The 23749-nt window shown below is 40.2% G+C and overlaps 1 protein-coding gene across 2 annotated transcripts in view; it reads left to right on the top strand.

The window, feature by feature from the left end:
- The window catches only part of COP1 (COP1 E3 ubiquitin ligase), a 129178-nt gene that overhangs the window by 61485 nt on the left and 43944 nt on the right, over nucleotides 1–23749 (top strand). For both annotated transcript variants that reach the window (XM_014874704.2, XM_014874707.2), the window contains exons 13-15: nucleotides 4560–4668; nucleotides 6359–6440; nucleotides 13203–13319. In XM_014874704.2, the coding sequence (XP_014730190.1) occupies nucleotides 4560–4668; nucleotides 6359–6440; nucleotides 13203–13319 (308 nt within the window). The remainder of the gene's footprint in view (nucleotides 1–4559; nucleotides 4669–6358; nucleotides 6441–13202; nucleotides 13320–23749) is intronic.

The raw sequence follows: 23749 nt of genomic DNA on the forward strand, positions 1-23749 counted from the left end.
ATATTTTACAGTTTTTATTTTTTGGTGTCCATAAATCAAGTGTGTGATTGCTGTATCCTAATAGCACCTCATGGGTGTATTGCTGTCAGCTTTGAAAATGGCAGCTACTTCTCACTATTAAGTTTGAATTAAGCAAAAACTTGTCATATGGTCTTTTTCATTGTAGACTCTTTGGAATTTGGAGTTGTATTGGAGCTGGTTGTTTTGGATGCCTGTATTTCTAATGTAGAGGGTGTTTGACACTAAACAGGTTATAAGGAAATATGTGTTCAGCTTTCATTAATTCAAGTTTTTAGAATCATTGTTTCACTTTGCAAGAAGATGAAATTTTTCTCCAGAAGTATTTGTCTTTAGCCATACTAGACATTTTCTTTGAATTGATTAGGAAAAAATGGGTTTATTTTAAAGCATTCATCACCGTAATGTAATTCCATATGTCTCTGAAGTATTTGTTTTGTGTTTTATTCATGTGGATGTTCTTTGCAGTAGTAGATCATGCTCTTAAAAACATTTCAATCCTAAAACTACTAGTCATCAGTTGGCTCATGGTGACAGACTGGGTCTGAAGCACTTGGTGCTCAGAAGCAGATCAAACCATGGGAGTTTGCCTTATTAAAAGCCAGAGGGGTGGTTGACACTGGGTAGCTTGAGATGTATCAGCCATAAAAATACTGTCTCATGAAAGAAAGATCAGCATAACTGACAGTGTTAACTGAGCTGGCCCACTTGTGTCTCCAAATAAAATGAAGGATGCGCATGAATCTTTACAGGGCCAGGATGTCTGTGTGGCTGAATCAGATGCTCAGGGTAGGAGGGTTTTTCAGAGTTTGGTGATTAGCTTTCAACTACAGTTTCTCCAGCTTAATCCCCTAGGAAGGAAAGCTACCACAACTTCTGATAAATCTCTAGGGTGTAACTATTACTCTCTTTCTGGATTGAAAAACAAAGCAAAAACTGAAAAAAAAAATACAGCTAGTGTACTTAAAATAAAAGATGGCATCAGACACCTTTTAGTCCAGTGAATTATACATTCTCTCAGCCCTAGGTAGTTATTTTTATATCATATCTCAGAGCCTTCATACTTCGCTTTCTTCTGGATGTGTCTGCAGACCATCTAAAGGTTGTCTACAAAAGGTTATTTTTATGAACTTCTGGGGATTTGACAGTTAATCTGTTTGAGGACTATCTAAGATGCATTTTTGGTTCATGTTACCTTTGACTTTCCTTTGCCCTTCTCCAGCTTGCTCCTCCATGCCTTTTTTGAGTTTGTTACTCAGTTTGTTACCCATGATAACATCTCAAGAGTACCCAAAAGAAATGGATGTCTTTAAAGCTTCAACAAAATTGCCTGTATTGGGCATGGAAGAAAGATCAGTGCTTCCCTTAAGGGGAACATGGCAGTGAGTTCTCAGCCCTATGCAGGTCCCAGGAAAGCTGTATGGAAGAGAAACATCCCAGATCCAGGACACCCTTTTCCAGGTGTGGATTGTCACGGATACCAAAGGATACAACCAACAGACTTTTTACAGAGTGACTTTTTAGAGGTGCAGAGATTGATAGGACAAGGGGGAATGGTTTTAAGATGGGAGAGATTTAGATTATGTGTTAGGAAACGTCTGCTCAGAGGAGGTACAACTCAGATTGTCAGGGTTGTGGCTGCCCCATCCCTGGAAGTGTCCAAGGCCAGGTTGGACAGGGCTTGGAGCATCCTGGGATAGTGGAAGGTGTCCATGCCCATGGCAGGGGAATGGAATGAGGGGATATTTAAGGTTTCTTCTACCCCAAACCAATCTATGAAAGGACAGCCCTTGCTAAAAAACTACCTGGAAAGGGAGTTCCCCTCTGCCTGATCTAACCCTAAATTGCACACTACAAAGGTTACTTTGGAGAATTTAAGTTAGAAAGAAGCTCAGGTATTGCAATGTTAAGGGAAAAACTCTAGTTTCAGATTTTGTAAAGTTGGGTGGGAATGAGGGCAGAATTAAGGCAGAGAGCTGGAACAGAGTTGATTTTGTCTTACTATGATCCTTTAATGATATTACTGAAAAACGAAAGATTTATGGTGTGTGTGACTTAGAAGGTGTTAATTGAACCACTTAGTGGCTGCAAATCCCTAACCATTTTACACCTGTCAGTTCCTGTTTTCCCCTCTAAGTCTGTCTATAAATGCTTTCCAAATGAGTGTTAACCCCTTGTTATCACCATCAGGCTGCAGCGGGATCTAGCTGTTCCAGATTTAATGAACATGCTTTTGGGCACAGAAACCGTTTTTTTCCATGTGTACCGTCAGTGAAGTATCTTAAATCTCTCTCATCTCAAACAGAACTGTTAAACTCTTGTCCTTTACATCTTTCTGCCTACTCAGTAATTCTTAATTTTCTTTGTCTGGGGTGATTTCTTTTTTGAAAAGATGCGGTTATGTGATTATCCTCTTTATACTTCAGCTGGAATAGTCATCATCCAACTACCCAAGGTGTCGCCAGCACATCAGCCTTCTTCTAGGACCCTCTTCACTTGCTGATACTGTCTGATGTCCTCTCAAAGCCATCCAGATAGGGGCTGCCTTCTAAGATACAGCTCTGGGTTGTATTCTTTCTGCTTGTACATGATGGCTTCACTTACAGATTATTTCCTTTTTTCCTTAATGTCCTTGAAGCCCTGACTTGAGATAATCTGGTTGGGGGAAGAGGTTTGAACTGATAAAGGTCTCCTGTGGTGTGGTATCTACCTCCCTGCCATTGGCTGGAGGCTGCTCCTAGCCCACAGCTCAGTGTGATGTAGCTCTAGGCCTCTGAACTGCTTTTGCTTCCATCGGAGACTGCTCCATCTGGAAATAGGACTCCAGACATGAGATGTGGTTGTCTCTAGGCTGCTGCAACCTTTACCTCATGGTCTTGGTGGGCAGTGCCTGCCAACTTCATTTGGAACTCGGGGAATCACTTAAGCTTCTCGGAATAAGGCTTCTAGTAAATCACAGGCTGTCAAGACCTGCTTTTCTGTGTGGGTACCTAATGGAAGTAGAACTGAAATAATGATGGCTCCTTGATGGTGCGTTTCTGGACAGTTCTCATGCCTACAGGGGTTAGGGATACTTAACATTTTCTCATTAATGACATACCATGGAAGAGGTGAAGCCAGGGAAATCATTGTGTGACTTTTATCACTGCAACCATTCTCTTAGCAGCTGGTGGTTAAAAATGGTGACTTATATTGGGTAAATAAAATTTTAAGTTTCTGAATGTAAAGTTTTAAAACCAAGGAATGCTGTTAAGTTTCACTGTAGTCAGGAGCAAAATCCCAATGCTACTTGCTGTTGCTTAACTAATGGAAAAATAAATGTTTCACTACCATGAGAAAGGAAAAGGACTTTTCCTCTTCTGTGCTTAAATTTTTAAGGAAAACAGGATGCAAGTGTATAGTGGAACCAAGAATTTAGCAAGATACAATACTCCTAAATCAGTGTCCATGTATCTACATCATATTTCAATGTGTAGCTGCACTGATCAAAGCAGTACTAAGAAGTTAATTCTGTAACTTGTGGTTTATATTGTTGGTTAAACTTGGCCCCAAGGCTACTATGATCTAGTTAGCTGTGTCAGAGCTGCTCGAGGACCTGCATGAATGGGATCTGTCAGTTCAGCTTCTGCTGCATACATCGTAGTTGACACCAACTGGCATGCTTCTTTTCCAGATGGTCCAAAAATTGGTGAACAAGTATTAAAAATTTTCTTACCACTGTCACGTTTTTTTGGGAGTCAGAGTGGAGGCATAGTGCCAGAATGCTACAAGTGCAATTTGGCAGGGTTGCTGCTCTTGTTTTCTCTGCTGATTGTTACAGTTTGCCAGTGGAATCATCATTTGGTTTTGCATAGCCCCTCAATTCAGCTTGAAATAAAACCTGTGTGATATGTTTTCCTGTTCTTGATGAGAAACATTTCTGAAAAACTCAGAGCAAATGTGCTGTTTCCTCCTGGATAGGAAGGCTTTTTTAGCATTTACAGAAAGCTGGAAGTAGCTTCTCAGAAGTCAAACTTTCATGTGCACATAGGTACATATATAGAACATTAGATGTGTGCTGCAGGAGAGATTGATTTACTGTCCATGCATCTATGCATTTTACATATACAGCTATTCTTAGGTGAATAGTAATCTTCATGGTATAATAATTCATTTATGGTAATAATAACAGCATTTATTACAAGGAGGTTAAGGAGTCAAACCTTGAGCTCTCTGAGAATTTGTGTGGTATTCAAATAGCAAAAAAATCACAGTGTTTGTGATAAATGCATTTTTTAAAAAATCTAGACCGTAACACTTCATATCAAGGGGGAAATGTTATTCAGCCAATAAAGTTTTACTTCTAGTTTTTGGAATAAGGCTTGTTCTATTTTTGATGAGTTTTGGGGTTTTTTTGCTAAGCTGCATGTTTCAGTGGGGTGGTTTGATCAAGGTGCTCTGTGCTTTGCAAAGATACTCATTGCCTGATGTATTGCAAGAACGACTTTTGTGTTGTGCATTATGATTTATTGTGAGACTGACCGAGGCTTGCTCTTTTTAAGCTGTATCAGCTGGAGTAGTTACCACAAGAACCTGCTAGCCAGCAGTGACTATGAAGGCACCGTCATCCTTTGGGATGGATTCACGGGACAGAGATCCAAGGTCTACCAGGTAACACACAACCAGCAAGCAGCATTTCCTGTTGCACGCCCTCCTGTGCAGGGAGAGCAGCATTGAGGCTGAGGTTCTGCTCCTGATCCAGCAAAAGGCTTTTCCATTCTACAGGGTGAAATGGATGTTCCTCCTGTTTGGTGAATGCGTCTCATCTGCACAGCTTTATTGAGCTGTAGTCCTCCAAGGGAAGCAGCTCTGTCTTCCTGTCACAGCTGTGAGGCAGTTGATGTTTTCTTGCTGCTGCTTTCAGGCAGGGAATTTGTACAGGGAGAAATCACTTCCTGGAAGCTGTCTTGCCTTTCTTTAGAAGCCTCTGTCTCTCCATACCTGTTCCACTTCCATCTTTGTCAAAAGCCCTTTATAAAACTGCAGTGATTGCCGGCACAGACACTCGTGAAGCAGAAGTGCAAAATGCGGCCTTGAGTGGTGAGGCTGGGAGAAGGGAGCACAAACCAGAACAAGGAAATTCCTTCCCCACACAGTGAGCCCTACGTCGGGAGAAGTTTCTGGCATTTTGTTTCTTTCTGAAACTCAAACACCGTTTCTATCTAGTGGCTTCTGAGAAGCTGACGATCAGAACAAGGAGGTTGGAAGAGGGCTGTGGTGCTTGGGAAGAGGCTGGAAGTGCTGCAGGCTGTTGTGTAGGTAGCATAGTCCATTGAAACTGGTCAGTGATAATGAATGAACTACGGACTCTTTGATAGCTAAACATAAGTTTTAGTTCCTCCTTAGGCCTCTGTTTACTTTTTCATTGTTTTTTAGTCATTTTGTAATGCTTGTTTTCACTAATCCTTTGCATATCTCAGTGAAAGTAAAATTATATTGGACAGAATAAATCTAGTCTGTTTTCCTCTCAAATACATTTTGCATTTCTTTGAGGCTGAATAATGAACCTAGAGACAACCAGCTTATGTTAAAATGAACTCATTTTGCTTCCTATCAGATTACTTGAATTTTTTATTTGGATTTGCATAGAGGCATTGACGTCTGCTTTGCAAGTACTGAAACCCTTTAGTGACTTCATCCTCGTGAGCTTTTTGTATTGTAAGCCTGTGTGAAGGCTTTTGACAAAGGGTTTTAATGTTCTGTTTCTATGTGGGATGTGCCAGCATAGCAATTACAGCTCTTCTGTGTTTGGAGGAAGAGTGTGCAGTCTTTTAATAATATTTATTTGAGTAGTAAAACAGAGGATTAGACGCCAGGAGATTTACTTAATAGCTCAACAGGAAGGTGCAGATTTCCTGGGCTTTCAGAGAAGAGATGTTTGAAATGGGCATCTTGTCAGTATTGGGTGATACTTAGAAGTTGCTTATTAATATTGAAAGATACAGCTATGATCTAGGATAAGCAGTAGCACATGGTGGAACTACAGCCAGTCAAATCATGCTGCGAAACCAGGTTTTTAATGTCTGTATCCTGAAATATTTTTTTCTTTATAAGTAAAAATGAAATCAGTTCTAGTTTTTTAAAAGAGCCATTCTAGTGTTTTCTGTTTTCCTGGCATGTCTAGCATATTGATAAGATGGTCTGATTGGGAGTAAATATATTTTTTTTTAAATTGCTAAACACAGTAAGCTTTTCTTTTCAGGCCCCTGCTGACAATTTATACCAAACATGTGTTTCCCTTTACTGTTTTATCATATTACAACTCACCACCTTGCAATATTGTTCTTGTTTCTCTCAACAGGAGCATGAGAAGAGGTGCTGGAGTGTGGACTTTAATTTGATGGACCCTAAGCTATTGGCTTCAGGTTCTGATGATGCCAAAGGTACTGTTTTATTTCAATCTCTGTGCAGAAGACTTAGGCCCTTTGGAAGAACAAAAATGTGCTGTTTCAAGTAGTTGATTCCTCAGCTGCCTTCAGTATTGTAATTGCTGTGGTAATGTGGCAAGATATTACCATTTGGATCTTAGAGAAGGAGAGGCTTTATTTGGATTAAGATCTCTTGCTTCACATTTTTTTGTGTAATGTTCTCTCAGTTAACATTCTCCTGAACTCCAAACAAACCAAAATGTGTTTTAACCTTAGTTAAACTTGTTGAGTTAAAGCCTCAGGGCCTTTCAAAAGAACAGAATGTATTTATATTTCAGAAATGAGGCTGTCAGTAAAACAGGAGCAGTTAAAAAATTCCTGCTGCACTTTTACCTGCATGTTAAAGACTATGTTTTTTGGAGCTTTAAGGAGTTGGATGGTGGACTGAGTAGGAGTGCTGGGAGTAGCTCTCAGCATTCCACACTCCAGGGTCCATTTGACAAAGCACTTTTGGAGAGCCCTTAGGCCAAGCCCTTTACCACATGTTGGCAAAAAAAATGTTCCTCCTCTAAGAAGATATAGGAAGCTCCTGAAGAAGAGCATAGCATTGGGCAAGATGTAGTACTCTTCATCGCTAATGAACGAGAGTTTTATCTGCAGTATGTTTACAGTATCAAATCAGTTATTTAACAGCAAGAGCTTAAAAGTTCCTTTCCTAATCAGTGGGGATCACTTGTCCCAGATAGGCAGATAGAGCTCTGGACAGAGCTCTTCATGATTTGCTTTGAAACGATAAATTAATTTTTCATAAGTGCTAAGCTTTGTAAGTTGCTCCCCCCCTTTCAAAAAGCTTTTAAATGCTGTTCCAAAGGAAATTAATGTTCCTCAATTGCATTTGGCAATCGAGGAATTGTACAATTGTTTGGGTTGGAAGGAACCTTAAAGCTCATTTTTTTCCTGCCCCTGCCATGTGCGGGACACCTTCCACTATCCCAGGTTGTTCCAAGCTCCATCCCGCCTGGCCTTGGACACTTCCAGGGATGAGGCAACCACATCTTCTCTGGGCAACCTGTGCCAGGGCCTGCCCACCCTCACAGGGAAGGATTACTTTCCAATACCCATCTCACCTGGCAGTTTGAAGCCACTCCCCTTTTTCCGTCAAACTGATAATTCCATTTACAAAACTTTAATGATTATTTTATATTTAAGGTGAGTTTAAAATGTTTTCAATACACTTCCCTTTCCTTTTCTGGTGGAAGACAGGTGTGTTTTCTATATGCTTAAATGCAGTAGGAGTGAATATTCACCTTGTAAGTTAACAGCCTCTTCATCAGTGCTCCCCACTCTTGCCATGCATATAAAAAGCTGATCTGCCAGGTAGAGCTGCATTTATTAGCATGTTAATGAGGTGACCAGATTTGCAAAGCCCAGCTGCAAGCAGAGCTTCTGTCTTCAGTTTAACAGTTCACTTCTTCAGTAATTGTCTCTAAAAGTGTACTGTTTACTTAAAAATGATTGTAATAAAGCCTTTAGATCCGCATAATCTGCATTTCAATTCACAGAGGTCTTCTGAAGGTGTATTGGGGTTTTGGTGGATAAAACTAGGCTGGAACATTTTATCCTTTATTTTTTCCATGACTTGCCTGTGATTTGCATATATAAGGAACCCTTTTGAGACAAATGGAGTCTCAGCACAGATTTTAGAAGTTTTTGAGGTACAGAGCAATAGCAGCAAAATGTCCACATTAATGTTGTAGTGTCCATCTTTCATTTGGATAATCGCACTGAAAGGATTAAATGTGGGGGAATGGTAACACTCATGACAAATGTCTTAATTCAAGCCTGCCTGTCTTAAAATTTTTTCCTTCTGCTTATGTTGATGACTGTTTGGTCGAGTTCTGCTCAGTTTTAATACACAGTAACAGATGTCTGGCCAGGTAGAGTGTCTGGCAGGAAAGATCTTTCATCTACTCTTCCTGTCCTCTTTTATTTCTCTGCTTCTTTGAGGCCATACTGCGCTTTCTGGAGCTAATCTCATTGTTTTTTCCTACAAAGCACAAGTATCATGTTTCCCTGTCAAGTGATCAGGACAAGCCAGCAAAAAAAAGGGACAGCTTTACCAGTTCTTCCTGCTTGCCTGTGTATCTGCCTGTCTCTTCTCGGTCTTTTCAAGTCAGAAGCTAATTTTGAAAGTAGGCGTGTGTTGGACAAGGTGGTTTTAAATGAAAAATCTGTGCTTTTCAGCTCTCTTTGCCAGGGCTCAGGCACTGCAAAAGGGGATGCTAACAGAGTGCTATTAGGCAGAAAATGATTCTTCTATAATTAGAAGCAGCATCCTTGGGCCCCAGGTTCTTGCATTGTCCATCTGGTTAGAAAAAGATAATCCAGAATTTGCTTATCTGTGGAAGATCTTCCTACTTTCATAGCACATAATGACAGCATAAAAGCATTATTGTATGTAGAATGACTGCTGTGTGTACAAATCCTTCACTTTTACCTACAGTTGTTATGCCCTTTCTTTTTCAAGGGGCAAAGGTACTTGTGTGTGTCTATGGAGACCCAAAGATATACTCTAACTAGACAGCAGTGAGCAAAACTGGTGTTTACTTGTTCTACAAGGAGCTTGGGGAGGTCTTAATTTAAATTCTTTTATGCACATAATAATGGCAGGAGCTGTGATACTCCTGTAAGTAGAGTGAATTTCTGCTCTTTGAGAAGAAAAGATGAATTTTGTGAAGGCAAAATGGTACCATCCAAGTACCAAGAGCTAATACACTTAGCTTATGACTTACAGCTGTCTGTTCTGTGTTGTGGGTGGAGTTTTATGGCCATGGTAAAGTTAGCAGATGAGGGACAGTGAAATACTTCGTGATGCTCTGTGGGTAAAATTTGTCTTCAATGGGATAGATGCATTTTTGGGAGTGATAAAGTGTTTTCCTGTTCTGGCTTTGTTTTTGAAGCTCTCTGAAACTGAAGAAGATAGAAGAAGCACTGATAATTCAAATGAAGAAAGAGTCCTGTTTTTACATCTCTAGTTTATTGTTCCTGGCTCAGTATTGAGAGGTGGGATAGAACAGGAGCCTCTGAGAGCTCTGAGTTTGTAGCAATAGTTACTTTTGATTGTTGCATGGCAAGGAGGAATGCAGGCATGTCTCATTGCATCTAAGGAAAGTAATTTCTATACTGCCTCAGTAAATGAGACCCTGGTATCAGTCCTGCAGCTATTTTTTTATAGTGCCCCTTAATTCAGCAAAGCAACACAGATATGGAGAGTTGGCGTCATTAAAAAAAAAAAAAAAAAAAAGCCTTCTACAGAGGGGAAGTGGCCTGAGAACTGCAGCTCAGAGTCTGCTCCTCCAAATCCTGCAGGATTGTTTGAGACTTCATTTTCGTTGATATTTTATTCCTTCAGCTTCTGTTGACTTGAGGTGTAGGTATTTATTGTTCTCAAAGTATCAAGTTGAACCTTCAGTTTGGCCATTTTTCTGGCTAAAAATTCAGTAATTTTCTGGAAATTGGTGGGGTTGTTGGATTCATTTGGTGGAAGTGCCTTGAAGAGGTCAAGATGATGTTGACAGTTATAATATTGACAATAAAGTCTGTACCTTATTCAGGGAGTACCCTGTAGTCACTGCCTACTGACAGTCATCAGTTCACACCACCTTCCTGACCCCTGCACAGGGCAGTGGATCCAAAATTTTGCCTAGCAGAACAATTCAGCAGCTTTCTCCTTTCTTAGGGATTCTGCTAATCTCTGCAAATGAATTTCCTGGTAGTAAGATCCTATTCCTGGTTTTGAGCTTTTCTGGAGTAGCAGCAGGCTCTTCGTCACATAAGCAGATAAGAATTCACAAGTGACAGGCTGGATGAAACATCCTTATCCTGTGTACCAACTGTGAGCATCAACACCTTCAGCTGTTGTAGTACAGGATTCTGCCTTTTTAAATCAGTATTTAGACACAGAACTGATGCATGGAAAATTAATGTATAAACTTATATTTGGTGTAAAGCTCCAACTAAAAAAAAAAAAAAAACCAAACTTGAAAAGACCTAAACATTTTAAACCGAAAAGACTGTTCTGGGGACATCTTCTTAATACTCCGGTGAGGGGTAGGTATTTGGCTGCATAAAGGTGTCTCTTAGCAGCTGCAAAATAAGAGCAAATATGCTTTGAGAACATGTGTTTCAGAAATTGTCGCTCTCAGATGGTTGCTTGTCTGATCAACACAATTCTAGATGGTACCAAGACATCTGTGTTGTATAATTACTGCCTTGACCTCAGCAAAACCAGTGAAAGCTACAGCAAATAAACTCTACCCTTATGAATTATGTTTTATTAACCTGTCAGTTCTTTTTAAAAAATAATGGGCAGTTCTAGGTGAATCTTGCCATGTTTCATTATGTGTTGTTATATGTCCCATCTATCCCTTTTATGGCGCTGACTAAGATATAATTGGAGCTGGGCGTATCTCACAGCAGTTAGATCACAGAAATTGCAGGCTCTAATCTGCGCCTGTCAGTTGTAATGAATATTATGATGACTTTGAGCACATGGGTTGTCTCTTCACCACATCAAATGGCTCAGCTTGTAACCTGCAAGCTTGAATGAAAAAAGGAGCCAAGCTGAAACCAAGCCCTCAATTAGCTTGTGCTGCAGAGCTGGGACCAGATGGCCATTTGTTTGTTTGAGGGTTGTCAAGAAGAGATTTGACTGCTTTGGATGCAGTTTTAAATACCTGTGTGGAAAGCTTCAAAATAAGCCTGTGTTGTTTTAATACTAGATTTTGGCAGAGCATTGCGCTGAACTTGAGATCGTGTACCCACCCCACACTCCTCAAGTTGAAGTGGTCTTGTCTGCTGACACTGTCCTCTCATAAACATGTTTCATTTGCTTCTTATCTCATCCATAAACATGATGGCTTTTACTGCCACCAGAACTTGGACCACTCATCTCTTGGTGTCTGTTCATTTAAGCAAAATGTAAATGTTTTCTTGATTTGCAAAATTCTTTCCTGCTTCTCTCCCTGTTCCCCTCTGCTCCAAGTGCAGAACATGGAGGAGAAGCTTTATCATCCAATCTTGCCTGGGAGAAGAGAACTTCTTAAGGCATGCTTAAAAAAGCTTTTGTTTCATTTAGAAATGTAGCTAGTGTTTAGGGTGAATATTGTAGCTCTGATCAATGAGAATGGATTTATTTCTGAAAACCAACCTCAGGCTGGGTGCTGTTTTAATTGAATTTTACATAATGCTTCTGGGCAAATAGAGTCTGTCACTGGGGTTTGTATTTCTGCTGGTGTCTGTGTGTGCTGCTTTCTGATGGTTCCAGGCAGCTGCCAGATACCCACACGGTGCTGTATTTACAATGATTTCTTGGTGTGCTCTGAGCCGTGCTGTTTCCTCCATCCTTGTACAGTCAGAATCAGCCCAATCTTTTTGCTTTCATTGCTTGCTATACTATTAAATAGTGCACTAGAACCAACCCAGTATTCCTCCTTTTCCTTCATCTTCTAAAACATCCTTGGATAACCCACATGCAAGCCTTGCTTCTCCCTCAAAGCCCCGGGGAAATATGCTGACCAAGAGGTGACACACAGGACCCCTCAGAGGGTGGGGGACGCACCATGAGACTGCTGATCTCTCATGTATTGATCACAGGGGGTTGCAGGATTCCTGTTGTTTTGCCGTTTTTGCCCACTTCACCTCCCAATTGATCTTTCAGTAAGAAGACTGGAGGACCTGTTGGCCACAGATCTGAAGAAGCCCATATGGCTCAAGGGGAGCTCTTGAGGGGATTAGCCCTTCCTGTAGCCACTGCATATTCAACATTTGTTACAGCTTGCTCTTCTTGCAGCCTCAGATTGTGATACTCAAGTACAGCTTGATCCACTCATCGAGAAAAGAGGGAGGGGAGAATATTTGAGTCTTTTCTGCATTGTAGTGTAGGCATCAATGGGGCTTGATGCCAATCTGCTGCAATTTATCTGGGCCAAAGGCAGTGTGTTGTTTAGCTTTTAATAATAAGATCAACTTATTATGTGAGGAGCGCCTGGCACTCTTCATCTTAAGGTTAAATGATGCTTGAAGTATTTCTGCCAGGTGGAGAAGGCTCAATTTTGAAAAGCTCTGGTGTTTTTTGTTGGTCATTCTCTGAAGCACTGGAGTGCATGGGGGAAGTGCTCCTTTTAGCACGTAGTTTAATCAGTGTTCATGTGGTACTCTCATAGAACAGTGAAGTTCTTGTACCAAGGGATTATTACATCATAGGGAAGCCAGCATACTGATTTCTTAACTGGCTGTGCCAGTTTCTCAAGAATAAAACAAGTTGTTCTCACTTGCTGTGCATACAATTAGGTATATTTATTCTGTGCAAAGCAATTTTGCTGTGGAGCATGGAGTTCTTGCATCCCAGCATAGGGACAAGGCAAAAAAAAGGATGAAAGCTTTCCCTGTCCTTGGTTGTATGAATCTGTGCTGCAGTAAGCAGGAGATTAAGCATGTGGTTAGTCACCTGCTCTGATGGTCTCAGGTGTGTGGGATGGGCACTTTTGGCATCTCCCGTGTGTATAGAGGTGGGCACGATATTTACAATGTGGACTTGAGAATATTCTCAAACTTACCAAGCACCAGTGACAACTGACTCTTTAGACTCACTAACATCTTAGCAACTGAGGCTTTTCAGAATCCTGTTAATGAAATAACTAGATTTTAAGCCTTTCAGATGAAGGTCATGTTTTTGTTGGTTTTTGTTTATTCGTGTCTCTCTTTCCCTTTCTCTAGTGAAACTGTGGTCTACCAACTTGGACAACTCAGTTGCAAGCATTGAGGCCAAGGCTAACGTGTGTTGTGTCAAATTCAGCCCATCTTCTAGGTATCACCTAGCTTTTGGCTGCGCAGGTAGGTAAAAGGGATTTGGGGCAAAGGGATGTTGTTTCTTCCTTCCTTTATTCCTTATTCTCCCCAAAGATATGAGGCTGGCTGCTGTGCCCAACACTGAAGTGTCTTTGCAGTTAAAATGTCTCTGAGTAAAACTTCCCAAGTGCAACAATGATGTGTCAATGTCATCCTCCAGCCTGACTTTATTTGGGTGCCTCTGTCAGAGATAAGGCAGGAAAAGAAGTCACCCAGTGTGTTTATTGGGATTGCTAAGGCAACCAGGCACAGCTTGGCTGTGGGAGTCTCAATGTGTTAACATGATGGGAGCTCTCTTTCTGATTTATAATATTTTTCTACAAAGCCACACTGGGAATTTTAACTGGTTTTACATGAAGCGTGCTGTAAAGCTGTAGCTATGCATGTAGCTCCAGCTACAGTCCCTGTGGGCGAGCTCATGTTTTCCTAGCCTGGGCAAAGACGGCTGTTAACATTTTTAGTTTTTTGAAGTAGTCAGTGGGGAAGGCATGATGAGCTTTTTATTCATGGTTCTTGGTGATAACACAAAGACCTGAGAGCAGAGCAGGTGTTGCTTTGGGAGGAAGCTTTATTGTGCTATGCATACAGTAACTAAAACTCAGAGGTGCCTATAAATGTTTAACCGACTCTTTCTTCTTGGGGAGTTTTAATGCACTTGTAAGCAGTTGTTCTGACAACATTGGCTCTCTCTGGACTTTAGGAGATACACTGATTGTTCTTGCAACTACTGATTTGCCATTTCATACAAGTGTTCTGATTTCCAGGCTGGTTCTACTTTGGTTGTAACTCTTAGGAGGCATAAAATAAACTTGCATTTTGAATCCAAAAACTTGGTTCAAGCTGGAGTGTAAAATATTGACTTGCTTGGCTGATATCTCTATGAAGTTTAGTGAATTATGTGTAAAAACAGTTGAATGACAATACCTACTAGCAGCATTTGAATGAGAGGGACTATCTGGGAAAGGCTCTGAGGAAAGATGAGAGCACTAGCTCCAAATGGATCAGACACTGATTAAAACATACCTGTAAAAGCACCATGAAACAGAATTCTTCTTGATAAATAGGTAACTGGGATTCCTTGCCATCTGAAAGGCAGAGGGTGGATAAGACGAGGAGGATAAATCGAGGAAGGTTTTTGGAGCTGCAGAGCATGCAGGGTAGGAGCAGGTGGGAGTGTCTATCCCCACACCCAAGTCCAACAAACTGGGTTTGTCTTCAGCAAGTGTTGTGAAAGAAGCATTAGGAAGCCCTAAGAGTTTCATGGAGATTTTAAAGGACTGCATGTGTGTTTCTATGATCTAGAGGATGCTGAGGGGTAAAATGGTAATGTACTGAAAGAAGTGTTTACATCTGTTTGGTGTTTGGTAATTGAATCTTTAAATAAAATTTAAAACAGATATTTGATTGATATTATGATTGCTGAAACAATTACATGGGGTAATCGAACTGATGGAAATTACTTCCCACAACGGAATTCTAATTGATCTTTCAGCCATAAATACATGTAGGAAAAATAGCATATTAAAAGAAATACTGGAATCTTAAAGACATTATTTCTGAACTCCTAAAAAAATAATCAGGGCAAAGAAATGAGTTACTGTCTACTTTCATACTCCGTATAGTAAAACAGTCATGTTTAATGTGTTGTGATGGAGACACATGTTTTTCTTCTCCATCAGCTTCAGCTAGTCTTGCTTAATAATTTCATTTAGTTTGTGGAAAAAAGAATGTAACTTTTGAATAGCATGAGTTGTCACATAGGCTGTGAAATCAAATGAAGAGTCAAAGCTGACTTCCTTGTGTAGTACTAAAAAAAAAGAGCAGGGAACTGGGCACACTGACTTGACTGCTCCTGTTTGCCCCCAGTAGGAATCAAAAATGAGCAGTCTACAACACTAAACACTAATTCAGTGACTAGTGTAGCAGGCAATTTTAGAAAGCTGTCTTAGCCCTGCCTTGGCTTGCTCACATGCTAAGAGGATTTTCACATTTTTAAAACTGCTTCAACTACTTATTCAGCAATTTATTCAAGGATAGAAGAGCCAAGACTTCTGAGCATTTCATGCCCCACACAGTCTTGTATTGTATTTAAACAGAAGTGTTGTTTCTGTATCTGTTCTCATTTTATTTGCTGATTTGATGGAGCTTAATACTATATATGTCTGTATTTTTGTGTGTGTGTATATATATAGCTTAAGATGTGATGAGGTAAGCAATTCATAAAATGTATCGGGAGGAAGCGTTGGTACTTAATTTACTTCTTCCTTTTATATCTCAATATATTGATTTACTATACTATTAATAAATTACATACACATTTCAGCTCCCTTTTTCTGTATACAGAATAGCTGAAAGCCAGCATAACTTCTTTAAGCAATGTAATTTTGACTGGAAGTCTAAATTTTTTCAAGGTTAACATTTTAATTTTCTTTTAAGGTTCTCTCTTAACCATTCATAAAACTGGAGCATCTTTTCATAAGGTCCTGTTCTTTCACACCTTGCTTAAGAAAAGCTCTTCTCTGCCCTTAACAAATGCATCTTGCCCACTTGTATCCATCTGTTTAGAATGCCTCCTTGAAGTGGATTTTCCTAATCAGATGCTAGATCAGGAGCTCTGTGCTGGTTCCTCACTTGCCTTCACCACAGAAATAGAATGACTATCTTAAGGTCCTTTTCATCCTGTCCCCATCATACATTTCTTCTCACTTTTAGTAATATTTTGGCTGTTGGGCCACACAGCCCATGATGCTGCAGTGTACACAGGTGAAGGGGTTGAGAGGTACCCTTCTGCTTTCTCCAATTTTAAAACTCCCTTTTACAGAAAAATTGTAAGGAAGACACCAAAGTCCCTTAGAGATCTACCAACACATGGCATGAATTATGTGAGCTGAGGCAGCACAGGGTTCACAGCCTGACTTTGCTTCTTGTCTGAGCTTCAGGGCTCTGTAGGGAATCTCGAGCCAGAGATCTGAGTTTAATAAAAGCATTTCCACCTGCACCCAGTTTACATGCTGCATTGCCCAATAAAAAGGGGGAACTGAAGGACTGTAGGGATGGGTTTTGAAGCAAAGTCAGGCTGTGAACCTTGTGGCACAATGAGTGAAATACGGGGATTCTGTCACAGGATTTGCTGTGATGCTTTGATTTAAACATAGCCATCTTTAAAAGTGTTGTTAGACTGTACATCTCCATTAGGAACATTCTTCTTTAGTAGAGAGCACTGAGTTGGTTTCAGATGCTGTAGGAAACCAAGCTTTAGATGCCACTATAAAAGTAAATCTCAGGATTAGCATCTAATATGGATTATATGTGTTTCTTTTCTGGACTTTTCGCTCTGAAGCTTTTAAATGACCAAAAAAAGTTATCTCGGGTAGCTTAAAATAGAACAAATGAGCAATAAACTAGAAATAAAGCCTCTAGAAGAGAGAAATGGATATTGGTTTGAGAAGTAATTCACTTAAAATCAGGCATTTCAGGTGGGAGGAAAGCTGGTATGTCTGGCTGCAGCCTGATAAAATCTGTTGCAGTGGAGAGGACATATAAAGAAGAAAAGACCCCTTTTGTCTGTTGCTTTAATAAAATATTCTATTTGCATACTTACTGAGTTGAAACATTGTCCAGTATAAACTGCAATCACTGCCAAATACAAAATCAGGTCATTCTGTGGTCTTTTCCTCTTTTTAAAAACAGATATTATCCTGAAATTAACTATATAAATCATGGCTGAAGTTATTGTTGTTCTGCCTCAGTAATAGCACTGATGTCCTTAACCCATTTATTTTCTAGCAGTGCTATTTCCCTGCTTTAAAAAAGAAAACTAAAGGCTGAAAATGCATCATGCACTTCGCAGCTGGAATGTCCAAGTTGTGCAGTCTGCATGAGATCAGACTGTCTGCTAACTCCAGTGAGCTCAGTGTAACTATTGATAGTAGGAATGTTTTATTCCCAGCATGCTGTAATAATGTCAGCGGCTACCACTGACTTTTTATTTCCCATATATTATGTAGAGATTTTGTAAGAATTCAGAAGTCTGAAGTTTCTATGATGTTAGAAGAATTATCTCCTCAAATGCTGTGTTTTTTCCCTGTAGGACCCACAAATCTAGCATGTTGTATTTAGGGCTGAGAGAGGTTTCTCAGGGCTGCAGAGATGCAGGACAGAGACTGTCTCCTCTCCAGAAACTTCTCAAAATAAGTGCAAGCAGCAGAGGAATACACATGAACAGGGGATAGCAACAGAAACAGCTGCAACGCTGTCAGAACTTAAGGTTTTTCTGCATTAGTTTTAATTTTGATCAGTCTCTGAAACGTCCTTGCTGTGTTGTCGCAAACTCTTGATAGTGTTGGTTTAGATGAAGTGACCAAAGTGAAGTGTCAGGGAAGTGTTTAGTGAAGTGGCAGGGAAAAATGAGGTGGTGCTGATTGATGCTGATCTTACTACTTACAGCAACAGTGTTTGAGACTATGTGCATTGGAGATGCCATACTCCCTCCTAAACATCCCAGATTTTGCTTTTCCATCTCTTCCTTCACACTACCAATTGCATAGTCAAAACTGAATTGCCTATTTTTCTGGATTAAGTTATTCTGTGATCCATTGAGCACCAGTGCCAGTCCCAGACAGGCTTTTGGCAGTTTGTATCAATGCCAGTATTTACTAATAAGGGGCAAACCCTCAGTGAACATGAGGTCTGCTCTTAATGCTGAGGTTCTCCTCTCTTACCAGCTCTCTCTCTTCCTTATTCTCCACTTTCTGCTTTTCCTTTGAAGGTGATTTTTCCCTTCCCCACCATGTTTCCCAGGCTGCTTAAAGATATTTCCTGTGCACCATCTTTAGCATTACACAATGCTATTTTATTCTAGTTTTGAATGGTGCTACCTTTCTTTCCTCGTTGAATGATCACAAAACTAATTGATATTGTGCATCAGTATCAGCATTATGAAGGAATCCTATTGTTGTGTTAACAGCTTTTTTTCATTTGCAGCCACCCTGATGCACTTACAGTTCAGGGTCAAAAGTGGCTTTTTATCATCATCATTCTATTTTTCTAATATACCTGGTGTCCAAGTGGGGCCACTTTGGAGACTGTCCTGGCCAGTGAAATATTGATTCTTCTACTGCAGTAACTGGAGTGGTGATTTCTCCAAACATCTCCCTGTAGAGTTAATCTTGCACACTGTCTGAGATCGGGGTGACTTACCTGGCTTGTCTCTCAGCTCAGAAGAATGATGGGATATTAATGACCACAGGTAATGTGGAAGGTAGGTGCCTTTTTGGAAGAGAATGAGCGTTTTCCAGCTGACAGCAAGATCTTAACCTTAATAGGTTCTTATGCGTGAGTAGTGTGTTCTGTTGAAAGCCTGCAATGACTCAGAAAGGATCTGTGTGAATATATGACATGTTTAGGGTGGAGTTAGGCAACTTCTTGGGCTTGAGCTACAAGATTACCTTAAGTGTATGAATTTAGCTCAGTGTTTAAAGGCACAGACAAAGGTTAGGCATTTCTTTCAAACCTGTGCAGAAACTTCAGAGCAGTGAGTGCTCAGAATTCAACCTTGATGAAAGCAAAGTGGCATGCAGCAGTTCAGGGCTTGCCCATTATTTGGATAGGAATTCACTTGCAGTATTTCTTTGCATTTTAGGATAGTTAATAACTTTCCTCCAGTCCATAATCTCTGAGGCTGTTGGCAGGGGAAGTAGGGGACAAGGTCTGCATTTTGGAAGTGCACATTTGTCACCTTTAATTCAAACTCATTCCAGAATTTGCTGCAAAGGCTTTGTTTGTTTTGTATTGGAAAGCATTTACAGCACTTCAGTCAGTTAAGGGTTGTTTAGAGGAATCTGTTATTTTTGGCCAGTATGGCTGTGATCATATTTCTGTCCCAAAGTACTTATTGTAGTGTAAACACTCAGCTTAGTGAGATTTTTTAGGTGAGGGAACATCTTTGAAGGTTTGACTTGCATGTTATCCCTCTTCATGTTCCCTGGGATGTAAATTAAGGTGAGATATTAAACCAAGCCTTCTGCTATCCTGGTAAAGACAGTCTTTCTGGCTCTGGTAGGTAGATCACATTGTACTTCTGCTTGGGACTGACAGTGAGAAGAACTGCAGCTATACTGTGTTATTTAAACTTAAGATCTTTGTAGTTAAGCTGATTTTTCTGTTCCTGCACATCATAGATGCTGCCAGATCTGCCAGGCAGTGTCTTCCTGCCTTGCTGCCACTGCTTCCCACAAAATCACAAAGGGACATGAAACCTCCCATCAGTGTGCAGGATGTGTTGCATGTGCAATTTTTATATAAGCCTTAAGAGTTTAAGAGCTGATAGAACTTTTTTACTTGCACAGAAAAAGTGGTACGTGACTTGTCTTGGATAAAGCGTTTGCAATGAATAGCGAGTAATAATATAGAGACCTACTGGGAGTTTCCTAACTTTATCCCAGAGGTCATCACACTTCAGTAACAAGTGAATTAATAAAATGAACTTGAAAAGCTCAATTTGATTCTCTAGAGAAAAGGATAAATCTGTCATTAGCAGAAATGACAGTGCTAATTGTTTGCTTAAATATTCTTTTCCTGAACGTTTTGTCTTACAATTGGCACAGAAGTCATTTAGTCAATGTGACGAAATTCAGATTTAACTTGAAATGAGCCTTGGAATTCAGGAACAGATAGGCAATTCCAACATTCATCTTTTTCTCGGAATGCCAAATTGCTCTTGCTGCTAACTGTTGCTGTATCCCTTAAGAGTTTAATGCTTTCCAACCTCCACAGTTTTCAAAGCTGCGGTTTTTCTGGTAGCTCATTCAAAAGAATTGCTCTTTGGAGTGACATCCTCTGTAACGGCTTCCTGTGTTTTATCCTGTTCAGACTAGTGCATAGATGAACTGTTCTAGCCTTTAATTGGGTACTTTGCTTCCCTTCTAACTGGTGAAGATCGTCACATTGCACAGGAAAATCTGTAACCGCTGGGTGCAGTGTGGGCTCTCATCTCAAAGACATCTTTTCATAGTGTCTGAGCATCTAAACATCATGAGTTTTTAAGAGTAGAATTTTGAATGTTTGGGCAAGGTTCCTATTAGCCATTTAAATCTCAAGAAGATGACAAAGACTGTAGATGCAAGTGCAAATCCAGTTACTCTTCATGTTACTTATTTTATTGCTTAGTTAGGGTGCATTGCTTCTTTTCCATCTTGGATAGCTGTGTATCATCACATGCTTTCCTGTGCTTGTTTCCCTGTATAAATAATCCACCATACCTTTGGTATAAGCCTTCTTATCTGAAGCTTGGGTTTTAGCAATTGTGGCACTATATTTAATGTCGTCCTCTCTTCCAGTGGAGTCTACTGTGAGGTCAGTTTAGGTAATGAATCGGATCATCATCTCCAGGACCTAGTTAAGAAGGCTACTGTCTCCTCAGGCTAGTGAAACAAAATGTAGTTCTGGACTAAAATCAGGTTTGACTGATAATTTGGCAAACTCAGGTTCTCAGGAGCCTGCACTTTGCTTTCCTTGGAGCCACTTCGATGGTTCTGAAGCCTGTTTGGTTCTCTTTGTATGATGTCTGGTAATACAACAGAAACCTCGAGGTTGTTGCTTCATAAATGCGCTCTTAAAATCTTAGGGAAGATGTTCCTGCTTATATCCATTTTTTGTAACACCTCAAGCCCTTGTCTACATGTTTGTGACCTCCTGGAGTGTGTAGTTTCTGGGAATCTGACTGTGCTGCCCTTTCCCTCCATCACAGCTCTGTGGCTTGTGCAACTTTGATTCTTTCAAGAACCAGAACTGACATGGCTTTAGTATTAAGAAGAGTGCTTGTTGTGTGTGCAGTATGTATCTTGAATTGAGAGAGACATGTTCAGCAAATGACATAGTATTTTTGGCTTTGATAGATGTACCCAGAACTCCTTGTACAAATAAGGCTCCTGTTGCTCATGTAAGAAGTCTCATCTCTTCCAAGGTCTAGTCCATTTAAACAGCATGGATTGAAGCACCTTTTACTGAAAAATGACTGTTCTTCACATGTTCTAGGTGTCATAAAATTTATTTTGGACATCAGCTTACAGGCACTAGTGCACGTAGAGCTCTGCATGTTACATACTCAATGAGAAAAGCTGAGTTAGGAGCATAATTGAATGTTGCATCTGAACAGTGCATAATTATTTTTCCTCTTTCAGATGTAAAGAATTAATTCTTTCCAAAGCTGCGGGTTATTACTGCTACTCTCTTCATTAGTTTTGTAGCATTAGTAAATCTTGCTTGTGTGTACTGAATATTGTGTTTTTCCAACAGTCTGATAGACAGCAATCCTTGAATTGCACAATAACCGTCTATCCCTTACTCCTGTGAGAAATCACTATAACTCTTTAAAACCATAAAGGTCAAAGTTTCAGAAGAGTTCTAGAGAAATGTGTTTTGCTTCCCTCTCCCATCAGAGCCCTTTTCTCAGCTGATTAATATCTAGTGTTTTATGTCTCCTCCTTCTCTCCTTAATGCAAGACAAGTTATTTAGGGTGAAGGCCTTATGGGCTGCTGTATCAAAAGCTTTAGATGAGCAGTAACAAAATGTCCCGAGTGTGTAAAGACCATTATCTATAACCTGGCAAATGTCATCCGTAACTTCAAGCTATAGGGAATCCTTGGAATACAAAGGTTAAAAACCCAGCTGGCAGTTCCCATCTAGGCTGGTGTTCTCTTTATCTTTCGGCAGAGGGAGATATATATCTTTAGAGGAATGCTAGTGTTGGTATGTTTTTTGGGTTTTTTTTAATAGTACAGTTGGTGTAAGAGATGCAAATCACTGGCTGAAGCAGAGTATAGTGTTACCTGCAGAGCGCTGTCAAAATATTTCAAGTGCTGATCTGAAACCCAGGTTGGCACATCCCTGAGCCTTTCTTTTGTAGAAGGAAAAGTAGAAGGGTCTTATTGTGCTGTTGGTTTTGCCAGAAATTAAACTGAGGCTACCAGACAGTCAGTCTAACCCTCGGCTCTTTATTTCAGTTTTAATGGAGTGGATCTTTCTCATGGTGCTCCTTTTATCATTCAGCTTGCTAAACTGTTAGTCGTTTTCCTTCTTCTCAAAGTTGTGTTCTTTGTAAGTGAAAACCTGGGCTGGATTTGTGTTGAATTCTCTAAATACGATTTTTTGAGGGTGGATTTCCATCGGATTCCTTAAATCTAATTTTTGGAGTCTGTCACCTATCATCTGTATTGCAGTGTAGGAAAATGAGATTAAGTTGTCATCTCCAAATACCCACGTGCCTTCCTCTGCTTCAGAAACTTCCTTTCATCTCCTCGCTAACATCATGGGCTCTGTGGCTTCCTCACTTTAAAGGGTTTAGTTGGTTTTTTTTTTTAAGATTTTGCCACCAGCAAAATGAATCATACAGACCTTGCTTAATCTTGTATAGTCTTTAGAGTAGACAGGGGGAGGTTTTCACCTGCAGGGAAAATACGTATTGAATGCTTTCCTCATTTCAGTCCCTTTTTGGGTGGCCATTGAATGTTTGACACCTATGCAGATGGGGTGTGCAGGATCTCCCCAGGAGTCTGGTATCACTTGTAGAGAGACCACTTGTCTAGACAGAACTCTGAGAGCAAATATAAATGAAGGACTACATCCCAAATGATCTTGGACACACACATGAAATACAAAATAAGGGCACAGTTTGCTGCTGTCGACCAGAGCATTGCTTCTAGAGGAGATTGCTGAGATTTCCCCAGGGCTACAGAAAATGGCTATTCAGAGAAAAACTGTTCCTTCACTGCAAAGGAAACTGCAGGTAAAAAGAAGAGGAAAAAGCAAATACATCAAATCAATAATTTTGGCTTAGTTATAGAAACAAAGCACTTGCAGTTTCTGCTGGAAGAAAAAAATTGTGAATACAAAGCCATATCCAGCACACATTTTAATGTGTCTGTGATAATGGCTGTTGGGATAATTTTTTCTTGCTTTATTGGGGCTTTCTTGGAAGGGAAGGTACAAACAGGAAAAATAAAAAAATACCAGCTTTACCTGTGCTGCAGTGTTCTGCAGGGAGGTGTTGGAGTGACATGGGTTGATTTCTGCTGTCTGCTCCTCATGTGATTTCTCATGCTGCAAGAGAAAAGCAGCGCACTGCATTCTTCAGCAAGATTCTCTGGACCGTTTCGTCTGCAACAGTTCTTTCTTCAGGCTATAGCAAACCCATTTTTAATCTCTTTCCTTTACAGTAAGGGAAGTGGTTTGTACAGAGGGCACTGAAGTCTACTTACTGTTGTTGATATTATCTAATTTCTTCTTCAGAAAATTCTTGTGCTAATTTTTAGTGCAGGGCTTTGTTCCTGTGAATTCAAGTCCATTTTTTCCTGTCCCTAATGCATTGTCATCTCTTTTCTTTTCCTGAAGCATCTATTTCTTTTATGGAGTGGAA

Source organism: Sturnus vulgaris, chromosome 9 (assembly GCF_052056855.1).
Source record: "Sturnus vulgaris isolate bStuVul1 chromosome 9, bStuVul1.hap1, whole genome shotgun sequence".
In the NCBI taxonomy this organism is placed as follows: Eukaryota; Metazoa; Chordata; class Aves; order Passeriformes; family Sturnidae; genus Sturnus; species Sturnus vulgaris.